Source organism: Trematomus bernacchii, unplaced genomic scaffold (assembly GCF_902827165.1).
Source record: "Trematomus bernacchii unplaced genomic scaffold, fTreBer1.1, whole genome shotgun sequence".
Taxonomy (NCBI): domain Eukaryota; kingdom Metazoa; phylum Chordata; class Actinopteri; order Perciformes; family Nototheniidae; genus Trematomus; species Trematomus bernacchii.
In genome coordinates, this window is record NW_022988058.1 from 391,878 (window position 1) to 405,630 (window position 13,753).

At 42.7% G+C, this 13,753-nt stretch overlaps 1 protein-coding gene across 5 annotated transcripts in view; it reads right to left on the reverse strand.

Moving 5' to 3' along the window:
* mbd2 (methyl-CpG binding domain protein 2) overlaps positions 1 to 13,753 on the reverse strand; it is a 111,581-nt gene that overhangs the window by 46,937 nt on the left and 50,891 nt on the right. For all 5 annotated transcript variants that reach the window (XM_034120249.1, XM_034120251.1, XM_034120252.1 and 2 more), the window contains one exon: positions 3 to 93. In XM_034120249.1, coding sequence (XP_033976140.1) covers positions 3 to 93 — 91 coding nt within the window. The remainder of the gene's footprint in view (positions 1 to 2; positions 94 to 13,753) is intronic.

A 13,753-nucleotide genomic window follows, 5' to 3' on the forward strand; every position in this document is an offset into this window, starting at 1 on the left:
ACTTTGCAGGCCTTTGGGCAGGTCCAGGGTCTGCAGTACTTCCTCTGTGATGTCTGATGACCTCAGACCTTTCAACCTCCTCTCCCAGAACAGCTGCAGACAGACAGACAGCATAGTTGAATATCTGCTGTGGACTGGAGCATCTCGTGATTTCACTTTATTTTCCTTCATTTCAGCCTCATGTTTTCTGACCAGCTCTTTGCACAAACTACAGTCTGCTGCTGTGTGAAGATGCTCTAACTGTCAACCAAATGCTTCCTGCTACTGCTACGGCAAGCACTGCATTGCTTTTACTGTGAAGCAGCCAGTTGTGGAAAGTAACTAAGTACATTTAACTCAATTACTCAAGTATTGTACTTAAGTACTTTTTTGACAAATGTGTACTTTACTTAAGTAATTCTATCTATTGCTACTTTATACTTCAACTCCTCTACAATAATTTAGTGGGAATGCTGATACAGCATTCCAACTATATGTTACGCTACGGACAACATTTCTATTATTCCGCCGACTTATTTTGGCCCTCTTCTCCTCCCACATTCAACATCGCAGAAACTCCGTTCAAACATCAAAACGTTCAGCTCGGTCGGGAATCGTAGGCTATTACTTTTATCATTCATAACTTTCATAATTCCAGAGATACATCCCATAATTCATCCCATTTTTAACCATTGAAGTCAATGGAGAAAATCTTCAGACTTGAACAATCTTCATGCGACTTCAACTGCTAACTGTTCATTCATACTTTCACTCAGAAACCTCATTCCAACTTTAAAATGTTACACATCTTTCTGACATTATTCGTGTAACACAACTTTTAAATCTGATTCTTACTTTTAGAGATATTAAACATTGTTCAGACCTTGTTAAAGAGGTTTTCTTCAGATTTTAACATTAACGAGAGTGCGTGATGTCACAGCTATAGGGTAGCAAATCTTGAATTCATATATATTTTTTAAACTGCCATAATTCCCAAACCCTACATTCCTGAGACATCATTTTTCATGACAAACGTAGGAAAACATATCGTAGCTTGAAAAATGACAAATAATTAAGCAAAAAATAATTAAACAAAATGCCTCTTGAGGGCATGAAGTGACAAAAACGTTCAACATGTCTCCATTAAAACCCATTGTAATTTCAGGCTGATATTTCCTCACAGCAGCAGCCGCACACCTTTAGTTAAACTGCCAAAAAGGCCACATTATTAACCCGAAAGTACACAAAAATTACACTTCAGATACTCAACTTCCTTGACATGCTTCACGTTTTGAGATTTCACAGATATCTGTTATGGTTCTTCCACAAAACGTTCACATGTACAGTAAGAGGTTTATCTCTCATTCAGAACAATGCAAACCTTTGATCTCTACAGAGCTCGTTAGCTCAACTATAAACACCTGTGTAATGGAACACGATGTCATCACTCCAACTGACATGCTCAGAGCAGCAGACTTCAGATAATGGTTAATGGTCGTGCCCTCAACAGCTCTAGGTCAATTATGGGGTGTCATCATATGCCGTTCAAGAGAAGAGAGAGAGGGCGATCAAGAGTCAGTTCTAACTGTTCATTTCATTCTCTCTCTCTCTCTCTCTCTCTCTCTCTATCTTCCTCTTCCTCAATATCTTCCTCTATCTTCCTCTTCCTCAATATCTTCCTCTCTCCATCTTCCTCTTCCTCAATATCTTCCTCTCCATCTTCCTCAATATCTTCCTCTCTCCATCTTCTCCTCTTCCTCAATATCTTCCTCTCTCCATCTTCCTCTTCCTCAATATCTTGCTCTCTCCATCTTCCTCTTCCTCAATATCTTCCTCTCTCCATCTTCCTCTTCCTCAATATCTTCCTCTTCCTCAATATCTTCCTCTTCCTCTATACCTCTATCTTCCTTTTCCTCTCTCTCTCTCTCTCTCTCTCTCTCTCTCTCTCTCTCTCTCTCTCTCTCTCTCTCTCTCTCTCTCTCTCTCTCTCTCCTCTCTCTCTCTCTCTCTCTCTCTCTCTCTCTCTCTCTCTCTCTCTCTCTCTCTCTGCCACACACAGACACACACACTCTCTCTCTCTCTCTCACACACAATGTTCCAAACGGCCCAAAACTTCACAGGTTTGGTAACGATGCAGCCATCAACGCATCTAAGCGTATTATGAAATCAAATGCCGTTGCCATGGCGACAGACTACTCGCCATGAAACACGATGTCGCTGTAAGTCCAATGGACACGGTCCAATCGTCCCCCAATCTTCACTTGTATATCACCGGTCCATGCCTCAATAGCTCTACGCCAAATCTGAAATCTCACCATATGCCGTTTCCATGGAAACGCATCCCTCGCCATAAAACACGATGTCCCTTTAACCTCTTACGCACCGCCCCCCCCCGGTACCAGGCAGATAAACGCGTAATTTGCAGGAAACAACGTCTAAGGAAAAGTGATGAGATGCGCCGGTGAAGATGGCCGCATCGTCTTTGTGCTCCTCTCCAACTTTGCCCATTTTCGTATTTTGTACATATTTATTTTACTTTTGCCGTTTTACTTTTAACATGGTTCGCAACATGCTAGCCGACCGCACCTACTCTGCCATACAATATAGCAGAGAGGAACTTCTTCAATTGCGAAACTTCGTGGACAAAAATAACCCTCCGACAGACAATAGAGATTCACCATGGCTACCTGTTGCTGTTCTACCTGAGAGACGCAAGAAGAAAACAAAACGCGGGTGCCGGGCCGGGCTGCTGGTCAGACTGAGGAAACGAGAGAATCGACCCCCTCTTCCGAGTATTCTTCTGGCTAATGTTCAATCCATTGAAAATAAGCTAGATGAACTCAGAAGCCGGATTGCTTTTCAACGGGACATTAAGAACTGTAACGTGTTAATTCTCACTGAGACTTGGCTCAACCCCGCTAATCCCGGACTCCAGCCATTGTCCCTGATGGATTCTCTATTTTTCGTCAGGACCGGACTGCTAACTCGGGGAAAAGTAAGGGAGGCGGTGTGTGTGTAATGACTAACAACAACTGGTGCTCAGATGTGAAGATTATTTCATCGGACTGTTCCGCACATCTAGAGCACCTCATGATCTCATGTCGGGCCTTCCATCTGCCGAGGGAATTCACATCTGTTGTGATAACAGCAGTGTATGTCCCCCCGCAGCCACTCGCCGACAACAACATGGCACTCGATCAGCTGTTTGGGATTATTGATAAAACCGAGACTTCGCGGCCAGCTGCGGCGTTCGTTGTGGCCGGAGATTTCAACACCGCCAACATGAAGAAGGTTTTGCCAAAATATTACCAACACATCAACTGCCCGACGCGCGGGGGAAACATATTGGACCATGTTTATTCCCCTTTCCGGAATGGATATAAGGCTCTCCCTCGCCCTCCCTTCGGCAAATCAGACCATATCTCACTACTGTTGTTGCCTGCGTACAAGCAGAAACTTAAAAGGGACAGACCGATAACAAAGACAGTACAGCGATGGAGCGAGGAGTCAGATTCAGCACTGCAGGATTGCTTTGCATCTACGGATTGGAGTGTGTTTGAGGACAATAACATCAACACACACACAGACACTGTCATCTGCTACATTGGGAAATGCATCGATGACGTGGTACCGAAGGTTTCTGTACGGACATTCCCAAATCAAAAGCCCTGGATAAACTCCGATGTGCGCGGCAAGCTGAAAGCGCGCACTATCGCGCACAGAGCGGGGGATTTGGAGGAGTACAGGAAGTCTAGGTATGATCTCCGGAGAGCAATTAAAAATGCAAAGAGACAGTACAAAGAGAAGGTGGAATCTGACTTCAAAGGCTGTAACACTAGGAATATGTGGGCGGGACTAAGGACAATGACTGACTACAAAGGAGCAGCGGGGGGTGCTGCGGGAGTGTCTGCGTGCACATCTCTCCCAGATGAGCTGAACAGTTTTTTTGCACGCTTTGAGAGCAGCCAGGCTGTGGAGGTACAGAGGGACCAGGAGCTACACTGCCCTTTTGTTTTAAATAGGGCAGATGTGTGTAAATCCTTTAAAAGGGTTAACCCACACAAGGCTCCTGGACCTGATGGCATCCCTGGCCGTGTTCTCAGGGTGTGTGCAGTTCAGCTGGCAGAGGTGTTCACAGACATCTTCAACAGGTCCCTGCTGCAGTCTGTAGTCCCCACATGCTTCAAACATTCCACTATCGTTCCTGTCCCGAAAAAGACAATCATCACCTGCCCCAACGACTACCGCCCAGTAGCACTCACCTCCACCATAATGAAGTGCTTTGAGCGGTTAGTCAAATCATTCATCACCTCCTCCCTCCCTGAATCTCTGGACCCCCTGCAGTTTGCCTACAGAGCAAACAGGTCCACAGACGACGCCATAGCCCTCACCCTCCACACTGCCCTCTCACACCTGGACCCGAAGAACAGGAACACATATGTGAGAATGCTGTTCATTGACTACAGTTCAGCATTCAATACCATTGTGCCCTCCAAGCTGGCCATCAAGCTCAGAGACCTCGGGCTCAACAGCGCCCTCTGTGACTGGATCCTGAACTTCCTGACGGGCAGACCCCAGGCAGTGCGGGTGGGAAACATCACATCCTCCACCCTGATTCTAAACACCGGTGCCCCTCAAGGCTGCGTGCTCAGCCTTCTCCTCTACTCCCTGTTCACCCATGACTGCGTGGCCACACACAGCTCCAACACCATCGTGAAGTTTGCTGATGACACGACCGTCATCGGCCAGATCACAGACGATGACGAGACGGCGTACAGAGAGGAGGTCGAAAACCTGACATCTTGGTGCCAGGATAACAACCTCCATCTCAACATCAGCAAAACAAAGGAGCTGATTGTGGATTACAGGAAGCAGCAGGGAGAGGGACACGCCCCCATCGCCATCAATGGGACTACGGTGGAGAGAGTCAAAAGCTTCAGGTTCCTTGGGGTCCACATCACTGAGGACCTGACATGGTCTCTTCACACCACCACCATCACCAAGAAAGCTCGACAGCGGCTCTTCTTCCTCCGCAGGTTGAGGAGGTTCAAAATGGATTCCAGGATACTCTGCAACTTCTACAGGTGCACGATAGAGAGTATCCTGACTGGCAGCATGACGGCCTGGTACGGCAGCTGCACCGACCTCGATCGTAAGGCTTTACAGAGGGTGGTGAAAACTGCACAGCACATCACCAGGACGGAGCTGCCATCCATGGAGGACCTTTACTCCCAGCGGCTCAGGAAGAAATCACTACGGATTATCAAAGACCCCCATCACCCCAGCCACAAACTGTTCTTTCTGTTGCCGTCTGGCAGACGTTACCGCAGCATCCTGGCAAGGACAAGAAGATTCGGAGACAGTTTCTTCCCGCGGGCAGTGAGACTGTTAAAAAATTGAACTGTTGAAACAACTTCAAACATTCATCTGCTACTCAGTAGTATGTATCTAATACCTAATATATATATATATCATTCCAATAACTTGTATATAGACTCGTACTGCACTATTCCACATCATAACTTTATTTTATTTTATAACTATTATTCTTTTTGTATTGCTCTTGCTCTTATTGTTATTATGTTATTATGTTGCATTGTTGGAGAAGCCTGTGACATAAGATTTTCAACTACATAATTACTATGTAGCTATGTCAGATTGACAATAAAGAACCTTGAACCTAAGGAATCTTAATATTTAATCAACTATGAATGTGTTATATCCATGTAACGGGAAGAAACTCAGCTAACTGACCTTTTTAATCTTTTTTTCCAAAGAAAAACCACAATGCTAACACTCAGCCTCTGAATTAGCCACGAGCGAAAAGATGCTAACCTATCACTGCACCGAAACTCACTCATAACTCCCTTATTACTTATCCTAGATGCACAGCCAACCCATCGGTTAGCATCGTCTGGAGACACAGAATCGATGGGTGCCCACCTCAACACTCAGTGATACATATTCGCGACTCTATAAACAAAAACGTACATCAAAACATTTGGCGCTAGGTAGCTACAAACGCTAACATGGCTTACCTTGGTCTTTCTCTGGTCAAAACTAGTCTTCAATGGCATTAAAACGATCAAAAACGATGCTGCAGTTAATCCATAGGTTAATCCAATGTGTCTGTGTCCTCTTTGAAATGATTTCTGATAATCCATAAGCAATAAAACTTATTTTCCGTTTCCAGATGTCAGAGCGAGAGATCGCTTCACTCTGATGCAAGCCTGCATGCGCAAAGCCCCCACCTTTTCGTGTTAATGTTGGTGTCTATGTGAAGACCCCCCTTCGATTCTATTGGCTCTAACGGTCAGGAAGAGATTACAATCACCAAAATCGACCAATGGGTTCCAGAGAAACTGTAAAAACGTCCATTTACACCCAAATCACTCCAGAGGTGGGTTTTTTTTTCTAAACCTGGCTAAAAAGGTCAAATGTCACTTGTTTTGCATCAATCTCGATACAGGGTACTTATTATATGTTGAACTTTGGATTCCTAAAGCTTTTAGTCTACCATCCCATCATTCAAGGGTGGTTTTCACTATAAGTAATGGGTTTATTTTAGGCGGAGGTAAGAATTTACCTTTTTTTACCATGTTCCATCTGAATTTATTCTGACTGAGAAAAATCTATATTGATTCTGACACTTCTACATCCAACTCACAGATGTAACCTTGCTTTGATAAAAGAAATTATTCATATAACCCTTTTAGAAGTTAAGTTGTAGTCATTTGTTTTGGGCATGTCATTTTCGAGCCTGAAACATGAAAAACAGGCTTGGTGCTTAACAGGTTAACTCCTATGAAAATGTTCAAAAAGTGCTCAAAATTCGCATGTGTGCTAACAGTCCAGCCGTGAAGACATCTACGACATAGTTTTGATATTTCTTCAAATGCCGTTGCCATGGCAACACAATGCTCGCCATGAAACACGGTTTTCTTATAACTTCAGTGAAAATGCTTCAAACGGCCCACAACTTCACAGGTTTGGTAACGATGCAGCCATCAACGCATCTAACCGTATTATGGGGTGTCATCAAATGCCGTTGCCATGGCGACAGACCACTCGCCATGAAGCACGATGTCGCTGTAAGTCCAATGGACACGGTCCGATCGTCCTCCAAACTTCGCTTGTATATCACCGGTACAGCCCTCAACAGCTCTACGTCAATTATGGGGTTTCTTCAAATGCCGTTGCCATGGTAACACAAGGCTCGCCATGAAACACGGTTTTCTCATAACTTCAGTGAAAATGCTCCAAACAGCCCAAAACTTCACAGGTTTGGTAACGATGCAGCCATCCACACATCTAAGCGTATTATGGGATGTCATCAAATGCCGTTGGCATGGCGACAGATCATTCACCATCAAGTTAGTTCAAAAGTTTGCAGTTAAAATATTCTGCTGCTTTTCCAAGCCTTTTTACTTTCTTTTCTTCTCTCATCACACATTCAAGCCCCCAGTGTTCATGTATCATTTCAATCTAAATTCTTCACTTAATTCTTACACATTACATTTCAGCATAGTAGTTTAGCGTCAGATTTTCAGCATAAAGCATTCCCACTAGCAATTTCTTCAGGAATTGCATTCTCTAGTTGCACTTAGTATTCCACTTCATTCTAGGGATGCCAGAAACTGACCATGATCAAAATCGAACAGCCCTGGCGAATATTAATCGATTATTCGCCACACCCCCCCGGGGGAGGAAGAAAAAAAAACACAGACAAATGGTATTCCGTTGTTTTCTTTTACTGGAACGTGTACATGGTACAAAAGGGCTCTTCAGGTAGAACAGTATTAATAATAGCATAATTGAAATAAATTAAATAAATAGCCTACTTTATGTGTGTGTGTGCATCGCGCATCTTCAACTAAAGGCTATGGCAGGCACTTTAGAACAATAGGCCGTACAATTTCACCTTCATAGCCTAGTAAACAATCAAGAATAAAATAATACTGCAGTAATCAGTTAACAAAAACAATAGCATCACTTGCTTATGCATCAAAATAATAAATCAAAATTGCATTATAGTCTATAAATAACAGTAGGCCTATTGTATTGAACATTCTAACAAACAGTAGCGAGTGAGTCTTTTAGGCTATAGATTGAAAATTAGGCTCCAAATACAAATTAAATCAGCTTCACTTGCAACAACAAAACGTCTTACTATTTAGTTCTTGTTCAAAAAGATGAGCTGGTCGACGTGGTCAGGGTGTAGGCGAGAACGCAGCCGGTTAAGGATTAGTCCTGCCGCCGAAAAAACCCTTTCCGAGGGCACAGACGTGGCTGGCACACACAAATATGACCTCGCAAGTTGTGCCAACCTTTCGTACTTCGTCTCATTTACTCTCCACCAATCGAGGGGATCCAAATGGGGAGCGATGCACTTTTCATCACAGTAGTGGCTTAATTCCATTGCAGGCGTTACAGGTGTCTCCACGTGGTATTCTTCGCCAAACAATGTTAGCATTGCAGACTTGTTGTCGTATCGTGGTCTCTTGGCCGCTGAAGACCCCCCCGCTGATTCAGACTCAGAGCAGTCCTCCTCGGTGATCTCTGGTTTGGCGTCTGCTCCCACAGCTAAGGCTGAAAGCAGCTCCTTGACTCTGGCCTTGACAGCATCCCTGAGCGCATCGTTAGCAAACTTTAGATGTTTATGCCGCGGGTCAAGAAACGATGCGATGAACGGAACTTTCTTGGCACTCTCCACTTCGTCGGGTTTCAGTCGCCGTTTCAGTGACACAGACACGGTTTGCTTGTACTCCGCAACCTTTTTAGACTCTTCTGGAGCAACAGGCAGGTGTTTGGTCAGCAAAGTTGCTGTGACAGGATAAATCATAGAGCTGGAAACCCCTGACTCTCCACACAGGGCAGTAGTAGCGCATTTCAGGGAGCGCAACACCGGCAGCATCTCTTCCATCACGATCCAGCTGTCATCGGCCAGGTTGGAGTTGGAGTGTATGGGCATAACATGGACTTGAATCCCAATCCAAGTACTCATTGTTGGCGAGAGTAACATTGCTCGCGTTGTCATGCACACACGCAGTCACTTTCTCCAGTATCCCCCAGGACTCGGTAGCACTGCGGAGCCCCTCAGCTAAATTCTTTGCCGTGTGCCGTTCGGGCGTTGCACGGGTCTGTAGAACCGCACTCTTCATCTCCCATTCACTATCGATATAATGGCAGGTTATGGTAACATAGGATTCAGTTGTGAGTGCCGTCCACCCGTCGGTGGTTATCGACACCTTTGAGACAGTTGATAAGCTTCTGCGCAGATCTTCTGCCTTATCTTTGTACAGCTTTTCAATTCGTTTGGTCATTGTAGTACGGCCCGGGACCCTGTAATCTGGTTCCACGCTTGCCATAAGCTCAAGGAAACCGCCTCCTTCCACGAAACTTATTGGCAGCATGTCCTTCACTATCATATTGGTGATAAGTGCAGTTATGTCACCTGCACGCCTGTCATCACAACGACGTGGCCTTGAAATGAAGTTGGTAATGGCCGGCTGTGCTGCGTCTGTGTCTGTAGGCACTTCTTTGGCATGCTTCGCACTTAAATGCGAACGCATTGTTGACGTTGAGCCGTGGTAGACCAACGTCTTTTCGCAGAGCTTGCATTTGACTTCATTGGCACTTGTCAGTTCGAAGTAGTTCCACGAGGAACTCTTCTTTGGACGTGCCGCTCTGTTCATCTTTAGTTGTGTTCTCACTGTTCTGTCGCCAATAAATCAATCGCACGTGTGACGGAGGGGGGAGGGGCGGGGTCGGTGTGTAGCAGGCTGCAGCAGCAGTCTGCACTCTGCGCTGCTGGCTTCCTCCAAGTTTACAGTAAAACAAACTGGTGGTGTGATCAATGGTAATTTACAATTATTAATACTATTACTATTATTAGCATTAGTCTATATTTTGGTTGAAACCAAACCAGGAAAAAAAAGAAAAACATAAATATTAATTAAAAAATATATTAATAAAATCGAATTTTAAAAATAATCTTCGATTATGGAGACTGTAACGAATAATCGAATAATCGCTGGCATCCCTACTTCATTCCAAGTGATAGTTACTAGTTACTTTGTACGGTACATATAAAACCACATGATATACTGATATGTGACCTGCTCCATCGAAATCAGTCATATTGACCCGAAGACACATTTTGAGTTGTATACACTGTTGGAAAGAGGAGATTCCTAGCTTTCTAATGATATCAGGATTGTTTTGTACTCCAAATATTAAGCAAAATATGTCACATTATATAATGATTGTTACCGAGTCATCAATTTGAGAAAAAGGCCTTTAAAGTTTCCTCTTCTCTGGAATCCATCGATCTGATTGATTATTAGCAGAGCAAATTATCAAAATACTACGGAGGGAAGATATTTTCGTTTGGATTACTGGTCTGGGGGAAGCTTGCGATTGTGTGTGTGTGTATGTTTGTGTATTTTTGCGTTTGTGTGTATTGTGTTTGTTTCCCGGGGAAAACACTCACGAGAAACACCGGCTGTTGTTATGCCTGCTGTGACGTCAAGTTACTCGGTTCTCCGCTTGTAATTATGCCGTTACAAGCTTCAAAGTTGTATTTATCATCTGAATTTGCCGAAACAAGTTTAATATTCTGAAAGCCAAGACGTTGTTTAATTGAAATCAGATTAAAACAAACTGTAACGGACCCTGCCGTGTTATCTATGATTACTATACGCCTTACATTCATAATTTCAGCCGGAGGGAGGGGGGGCGGCGTTGCGGAACAGCAGAGTGGCGAGTGAGAGCTGTCATCTTCCCATTACAAGCTTCAAAAATGTATTTATCGTGTGATTTTGGAAATAAAAGTTTCATATTCTGAAAGCCAATACTTTGTTTATTTAAAATCAAACAAAACACCCGAACCCCGAAAAACTATTTTTTTACGCAAATCCACGTTTATTTTGAAATGAGCCGTTGCGACTTCCGACTGATTTCGATAGAGCGGGTCACATATGGTATAATGCAGTACTGTACTACTGATCACCACAGTACTTCAGTCGCTCCACATTGACAAACTACAATATGAAAATGCTGTCACATGTATAATAACAGGATAATATAATAGTGTGAAAAGGTCAGTTCTGCATAACTAATACTTTCACTGTTGATACTCAAAGTACATTTAGCTGATGACACTTTATTTAGTTCTGAAATTGATCATTGTGCAGAATTAGCACTTTTATTTTCTGTACTTACAGTATATTAAGATGCGAATACTTTTGTACTTTTACTTAAGTTAGATTTTAAAATCACGACTTTTACTTGTTGTGGAGTGATTGAAGATCATAGTATTTCTACTTTCACTACAGTTAAGAATCTGAGTACTTTTAACACTGGTACAGGAAGTGTTGTGAGGATGAACAGTGAAGTACGACCATAACCTAACTGCTGATCCTGCTTACAGAAAACAAGTCACAAAGTTATCCCAACAATACACAACACTAACACAGATACAGATGTAGCAGCTTATTTAGGACAGTTTGAAACGCGAGGGTCGTGGTCGGCCCGTGAACGGCCCGTGAAAGGCCAGTGATGAAGAGCCTGCCACCAGTCTGACTTGAGACCGCCCCCGTGATAAATACATTTAATTATTGTGAAGCCAGCTGCAATGGATCATTGATCCACCAGGGGGTGCAGTGGGGTTCCAATCTGGAGCTCATGTGAAATCAACTTCGATACAGTAAGCTGGATGTACAGTATGTCTGGTACTACTGTATAGCGGATCTTTGTTAAGATCCATATGTCACGGATAGGATCATAGTCTGTGCTAAATAAGACATGTAATCATTTACAAAACATCACCATGTTGTTATTTAACAAAATAATGTTGTTTAGTCGAAAAAAACGAACAAGAGGAAATGCAGCCGGCTCTCGATTTTTAATCCTAATTTAATCATCATCTTCACCACGATCATTTGTGTTTATGTTCGCCGAATTGACATGAAATCACTGACAAATATGAATATTCTGTATTCAACTTCATTAACCTGTTAAGCACCAAGCCTGTTTTTCATGTTTCAGGCTCGAAAATGACATGCCCAAAACAAATGACTACAACTTAACTTCTAAAAAGGTTATATGAATAATTTCTTTTATCAAAGCAAGGTTACATCTGTGAGTTGGATGTAGAAGATGTCAGAATCAATATGTTTTTTATTTTAAAGAAAATTCAGATTTTACATAGTAAAAAACTGTAAATTATAGTGTCCGTCCAAAAATAATTTTTTACAGATAGTGAAAACTACCCTTGGATGATGGGTTAGTAGACTAAAAGCTTTACGAATCCAAAGTACAACATATAATAAGTACCCTGTATCCAGATTGATGCAAAACAAGTGACATTTGACCTTTTTAGAGAGGTTTAGCCAAAACCACCCCACCTCTGAGGTGATTTGGGTGAAAATGGTTTTTTTTCTATATCTCTGGCCCCCCTTGCTCGATTTTGATGGTTGACACCTCTTTCTGACCGTTAGAGCCAATAAAATCGAAGGGGGAGGCCCACACACACACTCATTGTGAAGAGAAAAGGTGGGGGCTGCGCGCATGTAAATGTAAAGCAGAGTGGAGCTACATTCTAGCTCTGGCATTTGGAAACAAAAAAGCAGTTTTATTGCTTATGGATTATCAGAAATAATTTCAAAGAGGGCACAGTAACTGTAGGTTACTCTGAGTGACAAGCTTACAGTTAGTGAAGTAACACTTTTTTTGTGTGAGTCACGACCTGGCTGTTTCATTCAAACATAACGCTCCAAATGCTACTGTTTCCACTCGGACTTCAATACAGCTACACCATTGTTTGGTTTCCATGGTAACGCGTCTCTTTATATATAGAGTCTATGCTCTTTAGTAGCGCGCACTCCTTTCCTGTAAATTACAGGTCCAGCTGCTGCATGAGACAGACACTGAAAAGTATTATCATCTGAAATTAATCATTATGTTATTAGTATTAAATACATATAAGTATTTTTACAGCTTGTATTTAGAAATACTCTGTTGTAATTATTGATGCATACATGTGTTCATCCATTCAATGTGGCATCTGCTATAATGGGGTTAATGCATGATATTACTTAATAATACAATACACTATATAATATATGTGACCCGCTCTATCAAAATCAGTCGGAAGTCGCAACGGCTCATTTAAAAATAAACGTGGATTTGCGTAAAAAACTATTTTTTCGGGGTTCGGGTGCTTTATTTGATTTTAAATAAACAAAGTCTTGGCTTTCAGAATATGAAACTTTTATTTCCAAAATCACACGATAAATACATTTGTGAAGCTTGTAAAGGGAAGATGACAGGCACCTCTCACTCGCAATCTGAGAACGGAGTAATTTAACGTTACAGCAGGCATAACAACAGTGTTCCCCGGGAAACAAACACAATATACACTTACGCAAAAATACACAAACACACACACACACATACACTCGCGAGCTTCCCCCAGACCAGTAATCCAAACGGAAATATTTTCCCTCCGGACTATTTTGATCATTTGCTCCGCTAATAATCAATCAGATCGATGGATTCCAGAGAAGAGGAAACTTTGAAGGCCTTTTTCTCAAAATGATGACTCGGTGACAGTCATTATATAATGTGACATATTTTGCTTAATATTTGGAGGACAAAAACAATCCTGATATCATTAGAAAGCTAGGAATCTCCTCTTTCCAACAGTGTATACAACTCAAAATGTGTCACTCATTACTGGATCAGCTGCTGCATGAGACAGACATTGATGCTG